We start from the raw sequence: 26,146 nt of genomic DNA on the forward strand, positions 1-26,146 counted from the left end.
TTTCAAATTAATTACATTCTTTATATTTTTTATAATTACAAATCAATTTCTTATTTTTACAATCTGCAAACGTTGAGTTGGATCAATTAATTTTTTGTACAGTATAATAATTTGACGTCTTGTCACATCTGACAAGGATCGCACAATAATGTCTTGTCACATCCGACAAGTTACAGATAATTGTCATTATTTTAGAATCTTTATTATTTTACTGCCACAATTTCATTTTTACATAATTATTCTTAAATGTTTTTTAATCAGTTTGATATCATTTTAATATTTTTTGTACAATCAACTATACATATACATAACATACACTATAATTCTTTTTACATAATTATAATTTTTTATAGCATAATATATATTTTTTAAAAATAATTATATTTTTATTTGCTATCTATATTTTTCTTGTAATTGTATATCGATATTTATTATTTTTATATGTTATTTAATATGATTTGCAAAAGCGAGTCAATTTAATTACTTTAAATATGTGGATCAATAAATTAGTCAATTTAAAATCATGTTAATTTTTTTTTTTTAAAAAAAAGATGACATCCCTTTAATTAAAATACTATTATTTAATAGTTAAAGAAAATACTTTTATTTTTTAGTCAATAATGAGCACTACTTTTTTATTATAAATAAAATGGGAGGCCAATTATTGAATACACACTCATCACATAGTACCCCACACATACACACGTACATACATAGTACGATACTGTAATTTTTTTAACTGTACAGTATAATTTTAATTATTTATATTATAATATATTTTTTAAAATAATTAAATTTTTTATTTTTATTTATATTTTTTGTACACGTGTAATTTTATCCGTAAAAAAATTAATTTCTCAATTCCCTCACCCACCACTAATTTTCATTCCACTAAAAAAAACAATACTCCCTCCGTCCCGGAGTTAAGAAAAAAGGAAAGATTCGGTAAATTTTATCAAATTATTCTTTATAGAAAAAGGTATCAATATTTTTTTTTTAATTAAGTGGGACCAATAAGGGTAAAAGGATAATTGTATCTTTAAAAAATTATCTAATAAGAAAAGATGATATTTATTTTAGAATAAATTTAAAAAAATAATGACACGGAATTTGGGACGAGGGAGTATCAATTTTTTATACACTTTTTTTAAATATCATCATCATGCTACCCCACTCTTTTCACTCCTTTCTATTAACAATACAGTCAACTTGAGGGAGTCTTTTGACTCATTTTTCTCCTCACTAAACCATTGACTTTCTTCTTCTTTTTAAACACATAACACGCACCATCAGATATCATCGCAAGGCTTCTTTGCTCCTCTCTCACAGTTGCTTCTCTCTCTCTCTCCGTCTATCCCTCTCTAATCTCTCCTCTCTTTCACCGCCCCCCACCGGAGGATCTGTGAGTAATTCTACCTTTTTCTGTGCCGGGTGCAATCTTTTATATACGGTTTTCGATTTCATTTAATTGATTCGTTAGTGTCAATGTTGAGCTTGCTTCGCTTCGTGGTGATTTTTACGTTTTCCGATGCTGCGGTGCCATTTTTGTGTTTAGTTTTTGATTTTGTATAGATGATTTCTTAGTGTTAATGTTTAGTATGTAGTGATTTCGAAGTTCTTTAAGTTACGATGCAAGCTTTTTTGTGTTCGGCTTTCGATTTGGTTAAGTTGATTTCGTAATATTAATGTTGAATTTACTCTGCTTTTTATTGATTTCGGAGTTTTTAGATCTTTGATTATGTGACAGATCGAGAGGTTTATAGTGCTAGTTTTGCTGTTAATTTTTTTTATTATTTATTTATTTATTTTTGAAGATTCGTTTTGCATTAAAATTTTTTGTTAAACCACGACCAGTTGATCTTTTATCACCATATTGTTTTCCTTTCATTTTTGAAGCACAAAATAGGTAGTTGGTAAGAGTTTAGTTTTGAGTTTTGTTAATCCTTTTATTTGTTTTTGAAGCACAAAATAGATTTTTTTTTTTTTTTTTTAGTTTGTGTCTATGCATTGTTGACTTTGGAGTCCACTGAGTTTGACATATGGTGTCGTAGCATATGTTGAAGAATTGTAAATTAATTAGCTTGATTGAAAATTTTTTAACTGTAATTTTTTCGACAATTATCTAAGTATTGTGCATTCTTACTGCGTGGAGTAGGGGGTGGAATAATTATTTTGAGGCAACTAGTAAAAGAAGAAAAATAGTGCAGCCAGGAGCACCCATTCTAGTCTCTAGAGCTTTATGTATTTGTGTATATATTTTTTCTTAGGCGATTTGACAGAGAAAAAGAATCACTGCGGTGTTTCTTTTTATATGACTGAATTTGACTGAGTAGGGAGCTTAAAAAAATAATTTGACTCATGTATTTTGTTAGTGAATCTGGAAGAAATATTAAAGCAATGGTTAAAAAAAAAAAAGATATTACCTTAAATTGTAAAATAGTTAAATGCATATGAAATCTTGTCCCCAGGACTTGGTTCAAGTATTAAAGGTTGAGGGATGAGTTGGTTTGCAGGTTCAAGCTCTACGTCATATGGACAAATATATGTCCAATGAAATTATCTCTCCGTTTCTATATTTAAGGTGACTCAATTATAAAAAAAATGAATTTTACATATATAAATATGTAACAAAAATGTTTAAGACAAAAAATTAAGTTTGCTGAAAATCAAAAAATAAAAAAAATATCTGCTATCATTCATATTTATAAAGAAACAAAAAAAAATAAAAAATCTTTAGTGTGTCTATGGTTTTTTTTGGGTTGGTTTCGTTCCCTTTTTTAGTAGCAGTTAAAGGGATGTGATGATTAAAGTTGGGTCTAATCATGCAAATTGGATCCCAAGTTGAATTTTGTATGATTAATTAATTTTATTTCAAATCTATGAATAAAAAATGACGAAAAGTGTATGATTTTGCTTTTAATAAAATAAGTAAATAAATAAATATTTTTTTTTGCGCGATTATGAAATCTTTTAAATATTTCAAAATTTTATCTGAGGTCACTTTTTAATAAAAAAATATATATTTTTTAATACATATGTGTGTATATATTTTTTTAATTTATTTTGATAATTATTTATTTGTTACTAACATTTTATTATAAGTGTTTGCACAGGTTCTCAGGAATATTTATCGGGAATAGCATTCAAAGAAGAGCTTGAGTTTTTGTATCTGTAATTTTTATATTCTTATTATTGTACAATATTATCATAGTGAAAATTTATTTTTGGGGGTGTTGGGCGGGATATTCTTTATTTACGTAATCTTCACCACGTGTTTAGGCAAATTTAGGTCATTAATATTTATATAAAAATATTAGATTTATTTAGATTATTTAATCAAATAATTTATATTTTCTACATTAAAAAATATTCCGTAATTTTTTTCTTTACAACAAATTTTTGTTTATTCAATTTGTAATTGGTTAAATTTGTAAAGTTGCCAATCAATGGCCGAGTATTTACCCATCTAGTAATTGGTTAAATTTGTAAGGTTGCCAATCAATGGCCGAATTGTGATAAAGGGGGGGAGGGTTGATTATTGTTGATAGTTGGGGGCAAGGGAGGGGGGGGGGGGGGGGGGACCGATTTTCACTCAAAAGGGATATGGTAATTTCAATTGAAATTGGATTATTTCAGTTCATTTGGGAAAACCCATCCAATTGAGAGTATTTTTCCTACACTATTAAATGAAAGTAGATGATTAATTTTTTATCTTTATCCTTTATTTTATAGAAGTATTATTATTATTATTTGTTGCTTTATTTTATTCTTTAGCAAGATTAATATTTGAAGAGAAAACGTTAGGTTATAAATTTATTCGTTTAAATATATTCAACTCAAACTTGAGATTATTAATTCTTAAGTTTATCTCAAAAAACATTTTTTTTCCAGTGAAGAGCATATTCAAAGTACAAAATTATAATTTTAAATACTCTACTTTCTTTTTTAAAAAAAGTTTTAGCAACTTGATCATGTACAAATGAATTGGACTTCCATAAACTATAAGAAAAATAATCCCCTACATAAAATTTAGTATAGTTGTATGTATCCCATAATTATTTTCTATGGATTACATAGAAATCAAAATGATAAATTTAGACGTATTTAAGAGAGAGTAAATATATCAAAAGGTCATTCAAGTATGTAAAATTATTTAGCTAAATCACTTAACGTAGTTTTTTTATCAATAAAATGACTTACTTATGAATTTTGTTTTACAAAAACTCTCTAACAAAGATTTGTCAACTCAGCAAAGCACATTTTTTTCCCTATCTCATGCAGACTTAATTTCACAAATAACAAAATATTAAAAGAACCAATGTGAAAGATATGACGCTTATGTTATACAAAATGGAACTTTGGAAGTAATCTTTGGTGATATTTACATTTAGTTATCTCAAAAATCATAATAAATTTAACGTATTGGGAATGATTATATAAGGTAAATAAAAAATGAAATATTGATTTTTTAAACTGAACAAGCAAAAGTGAATAAAATGAGTAAAATTACTCTTTTATTATTTGTTTTTGGTTTCCCAAGGTATCCCCACAGCCGGCATCCGTGCGATTAATCCTCCGTTCCTCTGTCAGCGCACTAAGCGGTAGGGAACTGGCCACAGAGTTTGCTCCATTCGCCAGAGGAGGGGATCGAACCCCCGACCTCTTGAAATTGAAAATAGGTGTTCAATTATCTCTTAGTTATTTAAACATGCCAACTATTTTGAGCAAACATGTCAAGTAATATGAGACGGAGAGAGTATACTTTTATTGTATTAGATGCTGAATTTGAGGTGATCAACGTCTTCAGAATCTGTTTCAAATCTTTGCGTCTCTCAGCAAGCTAGACGAGATCACTATTTCTCTCAATAATATAATTTATTTTTTTCATAACCTCATCTTTAGATGTCCTTTCAAAAATTCTTCAAATTCTGCGATGAACAGTACCAATATCAAGTATTGAATTTCCGCCGTGGAAAATGTTTTTTGTAAAGTAGCTATAGACAGTTCATTTTAACTGCTTGGAGAACTTTTAGAACTAGTTTTGACTTATGAAGGCTGCAAAACTATACAAGTGCTACGGAATATTTCAATTTATTATGTTAAATAGATTGTATTTACTACTACAAATGAAACACTGATGTAAATTTTATTCAGAGCTGAATGATAGATAATAAGTTGCATATACAGAGGCGACATAAATACTTAACAGATGCAACTAATTATTATTAACATGAAGACAACGGTAAACTGCATTCTCAAGCAGATAGTGGCTTTCTGATCTCTCCCTTACTGATTTCAATCTGATGAGAAATAATAAACGTTGAATTACATTAGGGTAAAGTGATTAACTCACTATGAATTTTTGATTGGGGAACAAAAGCACGATGAAACAAATTAAGTCGGGGTGACAAATAAGTTTTAAAATTAAAATTGGTGATAACTTTAACCAACTCATGTCAAATTCTTTTTAATTAGTGATTAAAATAAATTGAGGTGTGAAATATAATTTTTTAAACTTTTCAAAAGTCTTTCAAATTACAAATTTTAGAATTTTCCCCCTTTTCGTATCTTTCAATCTTTTTTTTTCTTTCTTTGTCTCTCAAAATTTCTTTCTCCCATCTTCTATTCTTCTTTCTCTCTAGATTTTTCTCTTCTTCCATCTTCTCTTCTTTTTCTTTCTCTTTTCACTTCATTCTTCTTCCTTTTTTAATCTTCGTGGACACTTTAAAAAAAATAAAAATTGAGAAGTTTGAAAAGAAATTTTTTGATTTCTTTTAAAAATGAAAGTACAAATAATTCAGCAACTACCATAGTTGCTACAACAGTTACGATAATTGCTGCAACAACTGCTATTAGTTGTTGTGTTACAATAATTATCGAAGTTGTTGCAGCAACTGGTCGAAGTTTTTGTAGCAACTTTCGAAGTTGTTGCAGCAACTTTGATACTTACTTAATTTCTGAAAAAAGATGTGATCGAAGGAGGAGCCTACGAAAAAGTGATATTTATGGTAAAAAAGGAGGTGGTGGTGCTGGCGGTGACATCGAATAAGAAGATGACATTTGTTGCATGTTGATAGCGATGGTGGTGGAGGAGAAAGAAGAAAAATAGGCAGCAGCTATGTAGACGGAAAAAATAATGGTGAATATAGAAGAGGTGACAATGTTAGTGATAGTGATAGCGGAAGAAGAGGAGGTGGCGGCAGTAAAAAGGGTGTGGAGGAGGAATGGTGGTAATGGTGTCGGAATCTATGTGTAAATATGGTGTAGGGATCTTTGTGTAAATAATGAAATTTAAAGATTTTAAAATTAATGTCAATAATACTAATTAATCTTAAAATTGTTACCTCTACTCAATAAATATTTAAGACTTGTGTCCTCTTTATTTATTTTGAAATTTCTCAGGTATTCTATTGAACTAAAATGTAATGTTAGTTCGTAGTAGGGAGTTTCTTCGATATACTTCTACTAAGTTACTTTATTTCTGTAAAGACTGAATAATGAACAATAAGGCGACTATTGATTAATTTCCTCATGGATTTCACTGTCTTCTTCTGCGATTGTTCCTGCGCCTTCGACCTCCCCTCTTTGCAATGTATATCATTTCATGAGTGATAGTTTCAAGAAAGTCTATGAACCATCTTGGCCTTTGAAAGCGGTATATGATATAGAGTATGGCAAATCCAAAAGTCAAGCCACAACCATAACCAATTAGGACAGACTGCCAAGTCATTTCGCAAAGAAAACCAGGCTCTTCTTCTTCTTGTTCAACTGATAATGCGCTCTTATTCCTCCCACATTCATTTGATAATGGGAATCCACACAAATCAGGGTTTCCAAAATAGGAATCATTTGGAAACGTATTGAACTGGTTGCTACGAGGAATAGGTCCAACGAGATGATTGTGTGACAGATTTAGAACCTCGAGGAAAGTTAAACTTGCCAATTCCTCTGGAATTTTTCCGGTAAGCTGGTTATATGAAAGGTCCAAAGCTTCAAGAGTGCTCATGTTCCTCATTTCAATAGGAATGTGCCCTGTGAGGTTGTTGTGAGATAAATTCAGCAGCGGAAGTGAATTCAAGTTCCCAATCAATTTAGGGATTTCTCCCTCAAACTTGTTCCTTGACAAATCGATTGCTGTGAAAATCTTCAAGATCTTGTTGAATTTAGTCTCTTGATTTTTGATCACTAACGTCATCGAATCCGCATACAATGCAGTAGCAGCTGAGAAACTAAAAATGACCTCAACATTGTACCCCAATTCTGATTTATGTCCATCCATATTCATCATAGCTTTGAAACCTTTTAGTACCACCATAGGTAAAGATCCTGTAAACGAATTACCGGAGAGATCAAAGATCCTCAAATTTGGAAATGGCGATTTTTTTTGGAAAGCAAAGATGGGTCCATAAAATCTATTAGATTTCAATATGAGAATCTCCAAAGCATCCAGCGTCTCCAACCAGGTGGGAAATGTATCACGGAATTTGTTGTTTCCCAAATCGAGGAGTTGTAAGAGGGTACAGTTGACTAGCGATGTTGGGATGGGACCTTCCAATTGATTTTTGCTCAAACTAATATGAATTAGAACACTATTCTCTGGGAATTTGTTTGGGAGGGGTCCGTAGAAGTTATTAGCTCGTAAGTCTAAGACCGTGAGCTGGACAAAAGAAAACAAACAATTGGGAATTTCAGCACTCAAATTATTGTAAGACAAATTTATAAGATGAAGTTTACTTAATCTGCAAAGGGAGGAGGGCAGTGGTCCAGTGAGTGAGTTTGATTGGAGATCAAGTACCACCATTGTCTCCCAAGGTAGATGGTCTAAGCTTGTAAGGTAGTTGTGAGAGAGGTTAAGGCTTTGCAATTTACTTACACCCCCAAACCATTTTGGGAACTCCCCGTGAATTTCATTCTCTGGGAGATCCAAAGCCCCAAAAAAATCGGAGTTCAACACGAAACCTGGGAAATCTTTCACACGACAAGATCCTAAACCTAAATACATAAGACGGGGTAAAGTGATGTTGATATCGTCCCTATTGCTACTCCATGATAAACCACTATGAGAAAGATCAAGATATTCCAGGTATTTCATGCTTGAAAACATTTCTGCTCCTACCTTGCCACTCAAATTATTATGTCCAAGAGTGAGAATATTTAGGTTCACAAGATCTCTAAGTGATTGAGGTATGGAGCCATTAAGTTGATTTTCAGATAAATCAAGCCATTCTAGAGAGTTGGTCTTAAACTCAGGAAGTGGTCCACTGAAACGATTCCTCCCAAGCGATAATTGACTCAATGTAGGAAGACTATTCATCCAAGATGGGATTGAGCCGTTGAGTGAGTTTTGAGACAAATATAGGCGTTCTAGATTTTGAAGCCTGATAGCAGTAAAAGGAGGAAGTGGACCACTGAGAAGATTGTTTCTCAAACTCAAATATTCAAGCTTTGTCAAGTTGAAAAGAGAAGCTGGGGATGGGCCAATAAAGGCGTTGTTCTCCAGTGATAAGGATGTAAGCTTTTGGAAGTTGGAAAAAGCATCAGGAATTTCCCCGTCCAAATGGTTGTCTGAAAGATCCAGTTGGGTGATTTGTGAAAGATTCCTGATGGATTCTGGAATATGTCCCAAGAGGTTGCACCCAGAAAGTTTCATAAGTTTTAAGGCTTTGAGAGTTCCAAGTGAAGTGGGTAGCCCTCCGGAAATATTTATCGAAGAGAGCTCCAACTCCCTTAGTGAATGACTGCTGCTCCAGTTAAACTTGGGCATCGAAACAGTGAGATGCGTATTGTATGACAATCTGAGAGTTTCCAGGTTGGGTAGGAGGAAAATGCTGTTTGGCAAGTCTCCTTGCAACTTATTATATTCAAGATCTAGATATCTCAAAGAAGAAGAGGATATATTCATGGGTATACTGGATGAAATGTTTACATCAGAAAGAGATAGTACCTCTAACTTGGTTAAGTTATGAAAGAGCATGTTGAATCCTTCCCGACTAAGCTGGACATCGTAGCCAACAACAAAGAGATCAAGGGAAACCAAATTAGACAAGTGAGAGATTTCTAACGGAATCCTTCCTCCGAACTCGCAATAAGAAAGGTTGAGATGCACTAAGCTAACCAACTGACCAATATTCGGTGGAATATGAGAACCAGAAAAGTTGTTCCGGGAGAGATCGAGTGTTTGGAGATGATGAAGCTGGAAAAGGCTACTATTGGGATGGATAGTTCCTCCAAGTATGCTATTACTCAAGTCCAAACCAATCACATGGCCTGTGAAGATATCGCAGGTAACTCCCTTCCACCTACAACAATCCATACTACTACTGTTCCAAGACGCCGTCTTAGGAACAGAAGATTCACGATAGTACACTGTCTGTGTCACACTAAGTGAATGCTTAAACTGTAAAAGTGCAAGGGAATCATGAGAAGAGCAAAGTGGATGCACAAAGGCAAAAGAAACCATTTCAACTGCATGTAGGAATAGAAACAAGGAAATTATAAGACACATTAACACTATTCTCTCCATCCCTCTCTTTCTCTGATGGAAAATATAGCTAATTTAAAAGATGTAATACTCCTATGGTTTATATAGAGTCTCAAACCAATTAGGAGAACCAAGGCAAAACAATCACAAAGACTAGACATAGTTCTCCTGATGCTTGCCCAAACTACACGCTCATATATAGTCAATGGTCCCAAAAGAGACTCCAATGATAAGTTGCCTTGTAATAAGCTATTTATTTTATTTGGTCTCTATACCAAAAATTATTTTTTTCACTCATTTCGTTCATCTTTACTTGTATAATATACTAAAAAAAAATAGTTGTCAAAAACCTTACTTGTCCTTGCACTTTTGCTTTTTTCAAGTTATATTTTTTACAAATAGCTTTAAGCACATATTTTGATTGTTTAACTGAAGAAGTGCTTAGGAGCTTCTTATTTAAGAAAATTAGATTCATTAACTTACAAATGGTCTTCGGTTAACCTAAATGCAAAATGGGCTCTTTGTGCATCAACCAAAATTGGTATACAATAAAATTAGCATTACCTCGTACAAATGTACCTGGATTTTCATCTTATTTCTACTCGCTCGATGTCTCAATTAATTTCCAGTTTTAATAAGCTTTTACAGGCATGTAGGCTGCATTTGTTTTTTTTAACATTCAGACGTCTGAATTTAAATGCCGATCTGAATGATTAAGATATTGTCTCTAGATCTGAAAATTGAATGATTAAGACTGTTTATTTTTCAACATCTGAATGTGTAAAAAAAATTATTTGTATACATAATAAAATAAAAAATACAATTTAAATAAAAAATTAATTATATATTAGAAAAGTATATAATTGTATACAACAAAATTATTATTTGATTGAGAAAAAACATTTATATTTGTTGGTGATAGTGGAGATAGTTTATAATGGTGGTTGCGGTGATAATGATTGATGTTAGTGATTAATAATATTGGTGGTGATAGTTGTGATGGTTGGTATTGTAGTGACTGTTATGATGGTGGCGATTGATGGTGGTGGTGGTTGTGATGTGACGTTGCTTGATGTTAGTAGTTTGAGGTGTTGAATGTGTTGGATGAAATATGAATGCATGATGGTTGACGATATGTTGGTGCTAGTTGGAGATGTTGTTTTTTGTGACGATGGAGATGGTTGTTAATAGAGATAAACTGTAGCGATGGTAGTGGTTGAAGTGGTGGTAGAAGTGGCGTTACTAGTGACAATGGTGGCGGCGGTCGAAGAATGTGTGGAAGTTGTGATGTATTAGTGGTAGTTAGTAGTGGTACTAGTTGTGATAGATGAGTTGGTCGGTAGTAGAGATTAGCCAGTACTGGTTGATGATGGTGGTGCTATTGACGGCGGTGGTGGCGGTGAATATAATTAGAATAATAGAGGTAGTAGGTGTGGTAACGGTTGACAATAGCGGTTGGTAGGGATATTTGTTGTCAATGGTGGTTGCGATGGTGGAGGTAGTGGTTGACAATGATGGCGGTGGCAAAGGTGGTTAGTGGTGGTAACTACTGATTATGAATAGAGAGGTGAATATTATCCAACACCAGAATATCTCATCAGACCTATTAAGACTTGGTTCTAGATCTAAATGATTAAGACCTATTCAGACCTATTAAGAGCTAAAATCTCAATAAAAAATAAATGCAATTAATGGTCTAAAGTCTGAATTATTCAGATTTAGATCTCCATTAAGTGCAAACAAATGAGACCTTAGTTAATTTCTATTAGATTCAATGTCGCTAAAGTTTGAGCGGTAATTCGTAAGAGTGCCGGTAAAGATACCAACTATTGCCATTAAAAGGTCTCAGTTTTAGAGGCATTTAATTAGCGACAACAACAATGTTTTTTTCAGGTCATATGAAAGAAACAAAAGAATCTACATCTACTATCCCTGTTTCAATTTATGTGATATTTTTTGCTTTCTAAGATTCAAATTATATAAATTTCAAAAATTTCAGTCATATGTAAGTCAATTGACCAAATCGAACTTAATATATTACTATAAATTTTCTTATAAAAATAAGGCATACGATCACAAAGACTAGACTTTGTTCCCCTGTTACTTGCCCAAACTACACGGCCATAGCCAATCATGTATGTTAATTAGTCTTCTAATATGTCCAATAGCAAATGTAAGTAGTATCAAAATACACAGTTCTCCTTATATATCTTGAAAAGAGAGTTATTTGACTCTTCAAAATACTATGTATGTACCTGGATGCTCGACTCTTAATTAGTAGTTTCCAGAATTTAATGTGAAACTTGGGACATTAAGTCAAGTCGCTTCTCCAAAGTAAGGAAAAGGACTAGTGAGTTGGGCTAATGACAATTACAGAAAAACTTTTCCACCAGAATGACTTTGACTTTGACTTTTCTTCACGCGTTTAATGAGATTAGAGAAGGATTAGTGAGAGTGACAACTTTGATTTTGAACCCGAAATTTAGATATGCTTGAGAAATACAGAAGAAACTTTGATTCATACGTGCTGCTTAATAGCTAGTCCAATCGGGCTGTCTGCCATGAAACTTTGACAAACACTGACATTATAAACAACGATCTGCGTCGTCTTATTCTTTGTACATATTGAACAGTTATATAAAATTCCCAACTCCACGCTCTAGTGGCATTCCGAGCTTTCTCTTGCTCGCCATCTGAAGAGCAATAACGAAAGTTACATTAGGGTCTCCAGATACTGTGAATGTTGATTGAAACAAGAGCGAAGGAAATAAAGTTTCAAAGTTCATTTGCGACTAAAGATTGCAGAATAAACAAAGTTCCCCTTCCCACTAACGGCTTAATGTATATTTGATTATGCAGGGCAAGAAACATACTAATGCATTAACAAGAATAACGTGACTATTGATTAATTATTACCTCAGAGATTTTCACTGTCTTCTTCTGCGATTGTTCCCACGCCTTTTACGTCCCCTCTGTATTCTGTATATCATTTCATGATTGATAGTCTCTAATAAGTCTATGAACCATCTTGGCCTTTGAATGCGGTATATGAGATACATTATGGCAAATCCAAAAGTCAAGCCACAACCATAACCAATTAGAACAGATTGCCAAGTCATTTCACTAAGAAAACCTGGCTCTTCTTCTTCTTCTTGTTCAAACAGCGATACCGGTACTGATGCACTCTTACGCTGCCCACATTCTTTTGACAACGGAAATCCACACAATTCCGAGTTTCCAAAATAGGAATCATTTGGAAACGTATTGAACTGGTTACTGCGGGGAATAGGTCCAACGAGATGGTTGTGTGACAGATTTAGGACTGCAAGAAATGTTAGGATTGCCAATTCCACTGGAATTTTGCCGGTAAGCTGGTTAAATGAAAGGTCCAAAGCTTCAAGAGCGCTCATGTTCTTCATTTCAACAGGAATATGCCCACTGAGGTTGTTGCGAGATAAATTCAACAGCCGGAGTGAATTCAAGTTCCCAATGAACTTAGGGATTTCTCCCTCAAACTTGTTCTTTGATAAATCGAATGTTGTAAGAATCTTCAAGATCCTTGTGAATTCAATTTCTTGATTTTTCATCACTAACGTCACTGAAAACCTGTAGTTTGCTCTATAGTTTCCAAAATCGTCTTCTCCCTCCATATATCCCAGTCTTGATTTGTGTGCATCCATGTTCATCATAGCTGTGAAACCTTTTAGAACTTCTGTAGGTAAAGAGCCAGAAAATGAATTACCAGAGATGTCAAAGATCCTCAAGTTTGGAAATGGCGATTTTGTTCGGAAACCACCACCAATGGGTCCATAAAATCTATTCGATTTCAGTATGAGAATCTCCAACTCTTGCAAAGCTTCCATCCAGGTGGGAAATGTAGAATGGATTTTGTTGTTTCCCAAATCAAGGACTTGTAAGGATGTACAGTTGACTAGCGATCTCGGGATTGGACCTTCCAATTGATTTTCACTCAAACCAATATGACGTAACCAATCACACTGGGAGAATATGTTTGGAATGGGACCATGAAAGTTGTTTCCTCGTAAATCTAGGACTATGAGAGCACAGTTAGAAATAGAGGAACAATTGGAAAAATCACCGCTCATATTATTGTAAGACAAATCCAGAATACGAATGTAATTTGATGAGCAAAGAGAGGACGGTAGAGGTCCAGTGAGTGAGTTTGATTGTAGATCAAGTACCATAATTCTCTCCCTATTTGGTAGATGGTCCAGGCTTGTAAGGTAGTTGTGAGAGAGATTAAGGCTTTGCAATCCACTCAAACCCCCAAACCATTTCGGGAACTGCCCCTGAATTTCATTCTCCGACAAATCCAAAAATGATAATCCCTCAGAGTACAATAAGAAATCTGGGAAATCTTTCACACGACAAGAGCCTAAACCTAAATAATAAAGAAGAGGGAAAGTGGTGTTGGTGTTGTCCTTATTGATACTCCATGATAAACCACTATGAGAAAGATCAAGAGAGTAGAGGTTTTTCATGCTCGAAAACATTTCTGCTCCTACCTCACCACTCAAATTATTAAACGAAAGATGAAGAAACTGGAGCTTTGAAAACATTGGTGCTCCAGTCTTCTCCCCATTCAACTTATTTTGTCCAAGAGAGAGTGATCCACTGAAAAGATTGTTGTCCAGACGTAAATAAAACAACGAAGGAAGACTATTCATCCATGAGGGGATTGAGCCATTGAGTAAGTTATGAGACAAAAATAGATCTTCTAGATTTTGAAGTCCGTTGGCAGTGAAAGGAAGTGGACCACTGAGTGAATTGTATCCCAATCTTAAAACTTCAAGCTTTGTCAAGTTCACAAGAGAAGATGGAAACCTGCCAGTGAAGGTGTTGTTGTCTAGTCGTAAGTGTGTAAGGTTTTGCAAGTTGGAGAAAGCATCAGGAATTTCGCTCTCCAAATTGTTGTCTGAAAGATCCAGATGAATGATTTGTGAAAGGTTCCTGATGGATTCTGGAATAGGACCCCGCAAGTTGTTATGGAAAAGTTGGAGCGTTTGAAGATGACGAAGATGGAAAAGGCTACTGTTGGGATGGATCGTTCCTTCAAGTCTGCTACAACTGAGATCCAAACCAATGACATGGCCTGTGATGCTATCACAGGTAACTCCATCCCACGTACAGCAATCCATGCTACTGGTATTCCAAGATGCCGTCTTAGGAGCAGAAGATTCGCAATCTTCATCATAATAATAGGCGGTTGTCACGTTAAGAGAATGCTTAAACTGTACAAGTGCTAGATAATCATGAGAAGAGCAAAGGGGATGCCCAGAGGAAAAAGAAACCACTTCAACTGCATAGAGAAACAGAAACAAAGAAACAAGTGACAATATTCTCTCCATCTCTTTCTTTCTTTCTTTCTCATATATGTCTAATAGCAAATGCAGTACGTAACTGATTAAAGGACATACTATCATTGGAGTATAAGAATACGGCAAATTCATGCGATGGAATATTCAGCAATGTTTGGAGGAATAAAGTAGGAAGCTGCAAACTGCCATCACCTAGAAAACAAGCTAGGTCCTACAAAAGACTTTTTTTTTTGTCTTCAATGTGTGACTTGGACTTCAGTATTTTGCATACTAGATAAGGTACGTAGAATTCCTTAGCATTAGGAGCAGAACAAAATTGACTTTCTAGCATCCAAGTTTCCAAATTTAATGCAATTCAATGTAGTAGGTCCAGACATTGTGTACACTTCCAGTGATTTTTGATTGAATTAAAACAAGACAAATAATTATTTTTAATTTTTGAATATCTGAGAATTTTTTTGTAACTAGAGCTTGTAGAGTAAACCCCATTTGGCCATAAAAATTGTATAATTTTTCGGAGTTGGAATTGAAATTGTTTTTGCCCGTGAATATAAATTAAATTCCAAATTATATTTGAAATTCTCATGGGCAAACACATACTTTTTTCACTAAAATGAAATCATTTTTTGAAAAAAAAGTAAAAACTTTTCAGCCAAACGGCTACAAAGTTTCCAATTCCCTTTTTAACTCCAATAATCTTTTTTTTGGTTTTTTTTTTTTTTTTGGTATCCCATCCGGTGTCCGGTGCCCGAATAATCAGTTGTATATACAGCGAGTAATGAAGGAAACTTCTGATTATTATCCCTCGAGCTTGGTTAACAATTTGTAATACTACAATCTATAACTTTGCTATACTATTTGACTCTATGCAAGATTACATCTGATCCAGGTATAATTATAAGTTACAACTATTGAACCAGAACAAATTTGTCGAATGTAACTGACCATGGAATACTCTCAACAGAAAAGTAGCCAAAACTCAATACATAGCAAATAGTGTACTTGTCAAGAACATCGGAAGCCTCCTATAAGATTCTCTCTTCTGGTAGTACAAATGAAAAATGGAAGAAAAAGCATACAACAGGAGAAGCACATAATGCTTGCATGGAAGCTGGAGCTAAACCTACCAGTCATAATAAAATTTTTATATTATTTTGATTGCTGCATCTTAAGAATCATTCAACTACAGATCCTAAAGCAACAAGAACCACTGGAAGGGTCAAGCCCAAAAAATTTGAACCTACGGTTTGTTTCTCTCCACTCCGAGGTCAAAATGCTATACATCCTACTCCAGCATATGTAACTCAGCCGTTACCGCATATTCCCTTCCCGCAGAACATCAATCATGTCGTATATCCGCTTCTCTTCTTTCAACTTCACCTATATTCAGAACCATCCATTGTTATTCTTTGGTGAATGCAGAATAAAAAGCTAGAAAGCATTGCATTGCATTAATTGGAGAAACTTTAAACTTCACTTTTTAACTGAATTTGTTACTTTGAGATGCATGATGAAAACGCAGGAAAGAGTAGCTCTAATAACAAACGTAGACATTTAAGTTTGTATTACCTTCTTAGCAAGGAAAAGTATAGCATCAACTGTCCCTTCTGCATAGATTGATCTACCACAAACATTGTGTTGAAATTCAAAAGAAACCCTAAAAAAAGAGAAACCAAATTAATATCAGTTCAATTTAGACATTCGCAACAAACAAACAAACAAACAAACAAAAAAGGCAAAGGATAGACTTTATTACGTTCCATCTGGTGAGGTCAGATGATACATATGGAAAGCATGGCCTAACAAGTATTCTTCTGGGACACCAACCATCTCAACTTGTTGCACGGGATCTCGTATTAGTTGTACCTGATAGAATATTCATGAGGATAACTAGAATATTTTCTGCTAGGGATCTGAGAATATATACTGTACCTTTTAAAATGCAAGTTACGTAGAAGAAATCAATTTCAAGGCTTGACAACAAATAGAACTTCTCTAATATGCTCCAACTCCATTTTAACAGTAATCCTTATATCATTCATTGTCATTCTCGTTTCCTCCCAAAAAATGAAGGCGGCTCAAAATATATTAGACCTTTTATCTTTCGTTTCATTTTCTTTCCCTTCCAAGAAAAAAGGGCAGCCGGTGCACTAAAGCTACCACTATGCACGGTGTACGGGGAAGGGCCCCACCACAAGGGTGTATTGTGCCACCACTTAAAGTTGGAAAAACCATCTCAGACAAGACTAGTGCAATGCATTTAAGAGAACAAGGTGAGTTCTAATGACCATGAAAGAAAAAGAAACATATATCTGCAAGTTACCTAGACAAATATGTGTCCCGAGAAATGGGTCGCAGCAAGGGTCAGGAAACCTCAAATCAAGATGGTACTATGGGAAGAAAAACTAGTGGATGTACTCCGTACTCTATTATCTGGCAGATCTCGTTGCCATTTCAGAAATTTGATTCAGTGTACAAAAAAGTTCTAAAGTGAAAAGATCCATTTTGAAGCAATACACATGGGTGGAGGGAGGTGATAGATTCATATTGTATTATTCTGATGACTTTATGACAAAATCCTCTCAAGAAGCCCATTGCAGCTATCTAAAACATGGTTAAAGTTAAAACACAAAAAATTGTTTCTCCAGTTATTTCCACTCTACTTAGCTCCAACCTAGACCTGAAACTCCATCCATAAACCAGAATTCAGATGCTTCACTTCAGAGCAGTGACGCATAAGAACTTACACAAAGCAATATAGTCAAGCTTTTTCTCTACGCCATTCTTTACCTGTCAACTTATGTAACACCGCGTATTTTCGGGCTAGTCTTTGAACCGTCGTTCCTACGTGTATAAGTTATAATCCAAATGATTTCCATGTGAATATAAGTTTCATGATCTTTATCCCCATGTTTGATGTGCTTTCGAGGTGAAAAATGTTCATAAGAATCACGTAGAACAAAGTTGAGCTTAGAGCCTTTGATTCGGCCAGAGTTTGGTATTCGATTCTACAAGGACCTACTTTGAACGTGTATAACTTTTTATATACGTAGAATTTTGCAGCTCAAGACCCACCAAATTGTAGATAATTGAATTAGCTTTCCAACGATACCAATTTCGTCTTAATCCGATACCCAAGCGAAAAGTTATGGCATTTTCCGTGTGAGGCAGTAAGCCGAAGAGATTGAGACGCGACGGCCAACGTGATACAGAGTTGTTTCACACGTTATTTCAGTTCCTAAAGTGTCTAGGGGCACTTCCCCTCACCCAAATCCGCCCATAACACTTAATTTCAGCCCCAAAAAGTGGTATACACACTATTATTCATCTTTTCTCTCAAAGAAAAACCCTAGCCACCTCCGAAGAACACCAAATTAATTATTTCTCTTCAAGAAAAGGCAATAACTCAAGTTTCTCAATTCAAGAAAGCTTTCAAGGTTGTGTTTCTCCTTCAAGATTAAAGCTTTAAGGTATGTGGGAGTTCATCCATGGGTTCCCTTTCACTCATGGAGCCCAAAAAAAACCCTCTTTTCAATTAAAGAATGAAATTTTATTCTTATTATGGAGTTTAGTATGTTCAAGAAAGATTTAGTTTCATGATTTCAGACTGTTTTTAATTCAAATCAGCCCATGTGTGATTCCATGCAAGATTTTGAATTCCTCATGCCATGAATTTGAGTTTCCCATGCGTTATTCAAGTGAATCCATGATAGATCCTATATTCATGATTTTTAGCAATATTCCGATGTTTTAAATTCATGCATTCCACATGTTTGATGAAATTACCGTATCATATTCAATTAACTTCAAGATGAATCCCCAAGTTATGAATTTTGCCATGTAACTCTATTGTTCCCTCATGTTTAAGACATTCTTATGTTCAAGCTATGATATTTACATGTTTAGAAGAAAGGCCCATGTCCAATTTCACGCGAATTCCATATAAATACTTAATTCATGATTTTAGTTATGTAATCATGTTATGTTCCCATGTCTAAGATATTCTCATGTTCAAGTTCATGATCCTCATGTGTTTGACGAATTGCCCCATGTTAAAGTATTAATCTCCATGTGTTTGATGAAATGCCCAAGTGATGGGTTTCTTTAAATAATGCTTTCTTATTATGTTTTCGAAGCTTTAGTATGTCCCTGTTGTTATTGCTATCGAATCCTGGAGGTTATGAATACCCAAAATTTAGATGTTTACCTAGTTTTCAATATCTACAGAATGATTTCAGTTATACCATGAGCAATATCATTCAGTCAGTAATATGGCTAGTTATGAGTCCAATTAAGCTTAGCTTAGTCCAGTTTCAGTTCCAGTATCAATTTACACATTAATAATTACCTCGGAATCCGTATGCACTATTATTTTTAGAATACCATGACCTGAGCTTATCAGTTATTAGTTATCAATGCATGAACCAGTTAGTAATCCGTGTCAGTTCAGTTGGGAGTAGGATTTAACACCAAGCGAACCCAGGGATGAGGGCTCACCTGCAAGTAGAGGGTGTGACCCATAGTAGCAATCCCTGCATTCCAGAACTACGTAGCCAGCGTAGGTTTGAGATGTTAACCTGTCAGTTGAGAGTTGACACATATCTCACCAGAGCACCTCCAGTAGAGAGTGGCTCTTTAGTCCTTCGAGACTTCACTTTAGTGGATCCACACAGCCCTTGTTAGTACCCGTAACACAGTACTAACACTGTTCCAACTGGGATTACAGGTTGCACCCCAATTAGCTCAGATTGGGGCATGTCGGTTAGATGATACCTCTCACAGTCTCAATACAGTATTCAGTGTCTCTTAAGTTTAGGTTTGCTTGACTTAGGTTTGCTTGACTAAGTGTACAGCCTTTCAGATATTCAGTTAACAGCTTAGTCTTTCAGATTATAGATTATCTCAGTAACATAACAGATACACTTAGTCTTGCAATCTCTGATAATACAGTTTTTTTGCGTTCACGCTCAGTTATCTCATGTTGTTCAGATAGTCCTTACCTCATATGCATAGTGCTCTACAGTTTCAGTCCAGTTGTTCAGACCAAGTACAGTTCAGTCTTACATGACCAATATTCAGCTATCAGTCATTCAATTCATCAAATAAGCATAGTATATTTTATGTTCGATTTTGAATGTTTATGTGTTTGTGCTCAGTATAATTGTATATTCAGTCTCTAGAGTTATGTCAGTTTCTATCACGTAGTTTCAAACCCAGTATTCATACGGTACCCATGTTTTACGATTTTCCCAACTTCAGTTCTATTTATATTATAAAAGGTAAGTTTTAAGAAACTAAGTGTAGTGATTCACCAGCTTAACAGATCATGCTTGTTGCTCATACTTTTAAGATAATTCAGCTTTCAGTTTATTTCAGTCTCTTGGTGAGTCTACCTTCACCTAGTCATACATGTTTTAAGATTACGTATTAAACTAGTTTTACTTATTGCATTCACCCCTGCATACTCTGTACATTCCAAAAGTACTGATCCACATATACGTCTGTGTGGCTACATTGTTTCATAATGTAGGTACCATTTGTAGCCCGCACATCATGATTACACAGTTACAGATTCCCGCCAGCAGGTGAGGAGTTCTCTTGTTTCGGGAACTCCAGACAGTTTTAGTTCATGTACAGTTCATTTATTTTTCATATAGATTGATTAGTGGTAGTTGGAGGCATGTCCCAGCTATCTATAGTCAGTATAGTAAAGGCTTCATAGATGTAAGTCAGAGTCAGTCATGTAATTTTCGTTTCTTCATCAGTTACATACTATTTCATATTTTCAGTATGATTATGTTTCCACACAACAGAACTTGTTATTTAATGTAGTATAATTCAGTTGCTTAACAGTATGCTAGTTCATGGGTTAGTTTAGTATCACTTGTGGTTCCAAGCATCGTGTGGCGTCCAGGGTGTACTCCCGAGGCGTTACAATAACCCTAGGACTCGATAGCAATAACAACAGGGACATACTAAAGCTTCAGAAACAAAATAAGAAACATTATTCAAAGAAACCCATCACTTGGGCATTTCATCAAACACATGAAAATTAATACTTTAACATGGGGCAATTCGTCAAACACATGGGTACCATGAACTTGTACACGGGAATATCTTAAAAATGGGAGCATAACATGATTACATAACTAAAATCATGAATTAAGTATTTATATGAAATTCGTATGAAATAGGACATGGGCCTTTCTTCCGAACATGTAAATATCATAGGTTGAACATAAGAATGTCTTAAACATGAGGGAACAATAGGGTTACATGGCAAAATTCATAACTTGGGATTCATCTTGAAGTTAATTGAACATAATAGGGGAATTTTATCAAACATGTGGAAAGCATGAATTTAAAACATCGAAATATTGCTACAAATCATGAATATAGGATCTATTATGGATTCACTTGAATAACGCATGGGAAACTCAAATTCATGACATGACGAATTCAAAATCTTGCATGGAATCACACATGGGCTGAATTGAATTAAAAATACTATGAAATCGTGAAACTAAATCTTTCTTGAACATACAAAACTCCATAATAAGAATAAATTTCATTCTTTAATTGAAAAGAGGGTTTTTTGGGGCTCCATGGGTGAAAGGGGACCCATGGATGAACTCCTACATACCTTAAAGCTTTAATCTTGAAGGAGAAACACAATTTTGAAAGCTTTCTTGAATTGGGAAACTTGAGTTCTTGCCTTTTCTTGAAGAGAAGATAATTAATTTGGTGTTCTTGGGAGGTGGCTAGGGTTTTCTTTGAGAGAAAAGATGAATAATTGTGTATATAATGCTTTTGGGGGCTGAAATTAAGTGTTATAGGCTGATTTGGGTGAGGGAAAGTGACCAAACTGCCCCTAGACCCTTTAGGAACTGAAATAGCGTGTGAAACAGCTCCGTATCACGTTGGCCATCGCGTCACTCATCGCATTGAGGACCATTGCGCCGCGTCCCAATCGCGTCGGCTTACTGCCTCACACAGAAAATGTCATAACTTTTCGCTCGGGTATCGATTAAGGCGAAATTGGTGTCGTTGGAAAGCTAATTCAATTATCTACAATTTGATGGGTCTTGAGCTACAAAATTCTACGTATATAAAAAGTTATACACGTTCAAAGTAGACCCTTGTAGAATCGAATACCAAACTTTGGACGAATCAAAGGCTCTAAGCTCAACTTTGTTCTAAGTGATTCTTATGAACATTTTTCACCTCAAAAGCACATCAAACACGAGGATAAAGATCATGAAACTTATATTCACATGGGAATCATTTGGATTATAACTTATACACGTAGGAACGACGGTTCAAAGACTAGCCCGAAAATACGGGGTGTTGCAACGTATTTACACAGGACACTGAAGTTGGGAGAATTTAAAAATAATCAAATAGTGCAGGCAAAAATGAACTCGTGTTCATAAAAGCATGGAAGACCATGATCGAGTACATAGAGTAGCATTATTTCATAAAGAAGTTCACTATTTAGTGAAAAGGATAAAGTCCGGTCAAAATAAAATAGTAAATTGGAAGAAGGAACTGAAACTAGGGACAAGATGATATGGAAGAACCATGATAGAACAATGTTTTTTCGTTATTGAATAAGCAAAGCAGTAGACGCACCTCATCCATATTAAAAGAAACGCCTAGTTTCTCAAAGCAAGAGATAACAGCCTTTGCAGTTCCAGAAGTGTCCAATTTACTTGCTTGATGAGACTCCATCACCTTATAATTCGATAAAGAGGGTCAAAATTCAAACTTCAATAACCGGATACTATAAACCAAACTGAATGTTCTGTTAACACATTGAGATGAATAAGGCTACTAGTGGATCAGTAAATAAGGAAATAATAAAGGGCAAGCAAAGAAGAAAACAACATGCACTATGAATGCCAGTTATAGAGACACGGAAATAAGCATGCTTTGCATATGTGGTTGGACACCCAGATTTGCCTCAATCAGATATAGCATCTTATTGTCAAGCAGCACAATCAGAAAGAGTCAGAACTCCAATAATTCTTTCAAGACCAATTCCTTCCTATTTCAGTAATATAAGCATGAGGTTTATACACTCTATGTCACATCAGAAGCAGAAAATTAAAAAGAAAAAAAAAAGCCAATCCCAAAAAGAAAGTCTCTAAATTGCTCGGTCTGATCCAGGAGCATGCAAATAGTAACCTAAAACACAGACACAATATACCTGGTGGGTACTAAATGATCTATTAGGCGTTTGGACAATATTTGGTTGAAGTTGAACTAAAAGGAATTTGAAGATGAAGTTGAAAAGGAGTATTTTGATATTCAAGACATTTGCAAGTCAGTTTAGACTCCTTAATGCTCTGCCTCTATCTCTCCATCCATGAACTATAAATGGAAAACCAAAATGCTGGTTGTAAAAGGAACAGTGCTAAAGAGCTCCTCATTGAATGAGGACCAGCCATTTTAGTCTCACAGCAGTCGAGATTAAAAAACGAAATCCAGTGGCCCACTGGCCCAATCATACATGAAGCAAACAACTGGTGGTTTATTTCGCACCTTTGGATATCCAGCCACAATGTGGATGGAAACGCCAAAATACAGCAATTCATGTGTACATGACACCCTTGCTGCTTGTTCTCAGTATATATCTAAAGTATTAACAGCTTCCCGTACACAATCTCAAGCAATTACTCTTTTTGAGGTTCTCAACTCTAATTTCATCCATAGAACATGTAATATGAAGATGGATAGTAAGGAAAGATGTAAAATTGGACACCAATTATTTACTTCTTAATCACTAGTCCAATTTTGTTGTCTGCCACAAAACTGATTTTGTACAGCATTTCAAAGAAACAATCAACAAGTACCAGTTTTTAATGGTACAATGACCTTCAGAAAGCAATTACCAATAGTTTTAACATCTTATATAGCAACATCAAATTTAAAAGCAGGTTGGGTCTCAATATACAAATATCCGGATGAAAGAATTTATGTTAACCTCGTATACATGTCAAGGAAAAGAGAAACTGGCATATCAATACAAGTAATGCAACTAAGAACCTTTTAGGGAAAGAGAACGAAAACATGGACAAAATGAAGCAAGCATTTCAAATCAATACGAAATTCTTTTAGTTAGCCTGGTCTCACATAAGAAACATAGGCTGAATATGCAAGAGTTCAAAAACCAACGGTCAACTAGCATGGCGAAGGAGACAAACCTGCAAACTGTACCCAGAGAAAGCTCCAGGGAATTGTTCTGCCATGATTTCCATGGCTGCGAGAAAAGCCACCACCTGAAACAGAGGCAATCATATAGGTATACCTCCTGTTAAACTACAGCCTGACATACTATTGAAAGGAAAAAGAAGAGCAAAATATCTAAACCTGCTTTCCCATTTGTGGGGAGATCACAGCATAAACTTTTGAGTCTGCCACTGTTTTATACAGCTTCTCCCTATCTCCCCCAGTCGTTCCCATTACAAAAGGCACTCCCACTTTGCTGTATAATTCAGCATTATCTGCAGGTTCATAGTAGAAACAAAAACATTACAACGGCTATGCCAATGGAATCACAACAAAGAAGGCAATGAATATCATTTTGGTGTGGGACGGTTCAAAGCTATGATGTGAGCATAACCCACACTCACGTGATGAACTCTCACCACTAGATCAAATCCCAGGGGCAATGTTGCTAACCTGTTGTTTATGCTAGCACGCGGACATGCTTCTTTCAAGATTGTGATTCCACAACATTAATAATGAAACAACATTATGTAATAAAGCCCTCAAATTTCAGATAGGACTTACTAAAGCAGTAGGATATGTTCATTTTTATTCAATAGGACTGCAGGATTGTTTGATTCTTATTTCCTTTTATTTGCATTATCAGTAATTTCATTTTAAGAAGAACGTATCCAAAGTGTATGAGCATTGGCATCAAACATGAAATCTCGAAACAACAAGATAACATGTTTCGCATATCAGAACAGCCAAAAGATATTGGAAGTAACAGAATTCAGCAAATTCAAACTGCATTGATGTATGTCATTGGCATAAAAGTGCAAACTTTTATCACCTTACCATTCACTGCAGCAGGCACTGTGTAGTCCACTACGATTAGATTCGGGTGTTCCTCAAAGACAGATGACAGAATGTTTTCTCTATCTGAAGGACCATGAACAGTTATCTCTTTTCCACCCGCCTCCACAGTCTTCCCTGCATCTTCAGGTCCACTAAAACATAGAGAAACAGGTTGCAGTCCCGCAGAAATCGATGCTTCAAGAACAGCCCTCCCCATTTTTCCAGTACAACCATTCACCTTTACATCATCAAACAAACCCGAAAACAAGCTTAAACTTAACCAATCTGAAGTAAACAGTACTCACATACAACACTGCTAAAAGAAACAAATTCATTCTCAGCATCATTCGCCAATTTAATTTAAAGTCATCACGATAATATTAAAACAACATACAATAAGAAGCTACCATTATAGGAAGTGGCTCGATTTGTGATTTAATTGGAGTGAGCTGAAAACTTTGTCTCTTGGTAGAACACATCTTCACTAAAGATTTTCGAACTATGAAAAAATTATTACAACCATTTTTGGTGGTTGAACTGTGAGGTATTCCTCCTCCATGGATGTTCACTGGAACTTTGACAGCCCACATTGTTTGTTTGCGAGGAATTTCACTGCAATACAGAAAAAAAGTAAACAAAAATAAATTACACAGAAAAATTATATAGATTTCGGTTCGTGAAAAAAATGGACGAAGTACAGTACCGAAAGCAAAGAGAGATGAGATGGGATGAAGCTAGGTGTTGTTCCTGCGACAACTTTAGGTTTTGGGTTTTGACTATTTTAGCTTCTTTTTATATATAGATTTTAGTTTCTTTTTCTTTCGTTTTAGTTTATTAGATGTTTCCTTAGTGTCGGGGAGATTGTTTTGCATCAGGGTTCAACAAGACAATTAAATTTTTAATAGTATGACACCGATGAGTCTATGTTAGGTACTACAAATGATTTTGATTTTAGTTCAATTTATTATCTTGATTTAAATTATATTCTTGAACAAAATTACTAGAGAAAATCAAGAAAGAGTTGTGTCGTTACTACATAGTTATGTATAATTTTATATTAATTCACCTGAATTATTCTTTGATAAAGATTTTTATATTACTTGTAAGAGTTATGTGATAATTATTTTGAAGAAAAAGGTTATATCTCCGTTATATGCTAATTAAAACATATAAATGATCATTAAAAAGAAAGAAACTGGAAATTATTCAAATTACTGTATTAAAGAAGTCACAGAGTGGGTATAATTAAAAATACATT

General features: G+C 34.7%; 3 protein-coding genes across 4 annotated transcripts; all 3 read right to left on the bottom strand.

The window, feature by feature from the left end:
• Positions 1-6,457: 6,457 nt before the first annotated feature.
• Positions 6,458-15,063, bottom strand: LOC124885304 (receptor-like protein 34). Of its 2 annotated transcripts, none has more exons than XM_047394630.1 (2): positions 12,398-15,002; positions 6,458-7,326 (listed from the first exon to the last, which is right to left on the bottom strand). In XM_047394630.1, exon 1 carries the CDS (start codon positions 14,950-14,952, stop codon positions 12,409-12,411), a length of 2,544 nt encoding a protein of 847 aa, XP_047250586.1. In that variant the 5' UTR covers positions 14,953-15,002; the 3' UTR covers positions 6,458-7,326; positions 12,398-12,408. The 2 variants fall into 2 exon arrangements, with proteins under 2 accessions (XP_047250586.1, XP_047250587.1); XM_047394631.1 differs by lacking the exon at positions 6,458-7,326 and adding an exon at positions 11,931-12,174 and having other exon boundaries at positions 12,398-15,063.
• LOC107854827 (receptor-like protein 9DC3) lies at positions 6,539-9,460 on the bottom strand. The gene has a single exon (XM_016699820.2). It carries the CDS (start codon positions 9,458-9,460, stop codon positions 6,539-6,541), a length of 2,922 nt encoding a protein of 973 aa, XP_016555306.2.
• Positions 15,064-15,777: 714 nt separating the features above from the next.
• Positions 15,778-25,806, bottom strand: LOC107855249 (4-hydroxy-tetrahydrodipicolinate reductase 1, chloroplastic). The gene is made up of 9 exons (XM_047394633.1): positions 25,592-25,806; positions 25,296-25,500; positions 24,889-25,126; positions 24,193-24,326; positions 24,027-24,101; positions 22,453-22,554; positions 16,577-16,686; positions 16,390-16,477; positions 15,778-16,200 (listed from the first exon to the last, which is right to left on the bottom strand). The coding sequence occupies exons 2-9, from the start codon at positions 25,476-25,478 to the stop codon at positions 16,132-16,134; spliced, it is 999 nt and encodes a 332-aa protein (XP_047250589.1). The 5' UTR covers positions 25,479-25,500; positions 25,592-25,806; the 3' UTR covers positions 15,778-16,131.
• Positions 25,807-26,146: the final 340 nt, after the last annotated feature.

The sequence above is a fragment of the Capsicum annuum genome, chromosome 8 (genome assembly GCF_002878395.1).
Source record: "Capsicum annuum cultivar UCD-10X-F1 chromosome 8, UCD10Xv1.1, whole genome shotgun sequence".
Lineage (NCBI taxonomy): Eukaryota > Viridiplantae > Streptophyta > Magnoliopsida > Solanales > Solanaceae > Capsicum > Capsicum annuum.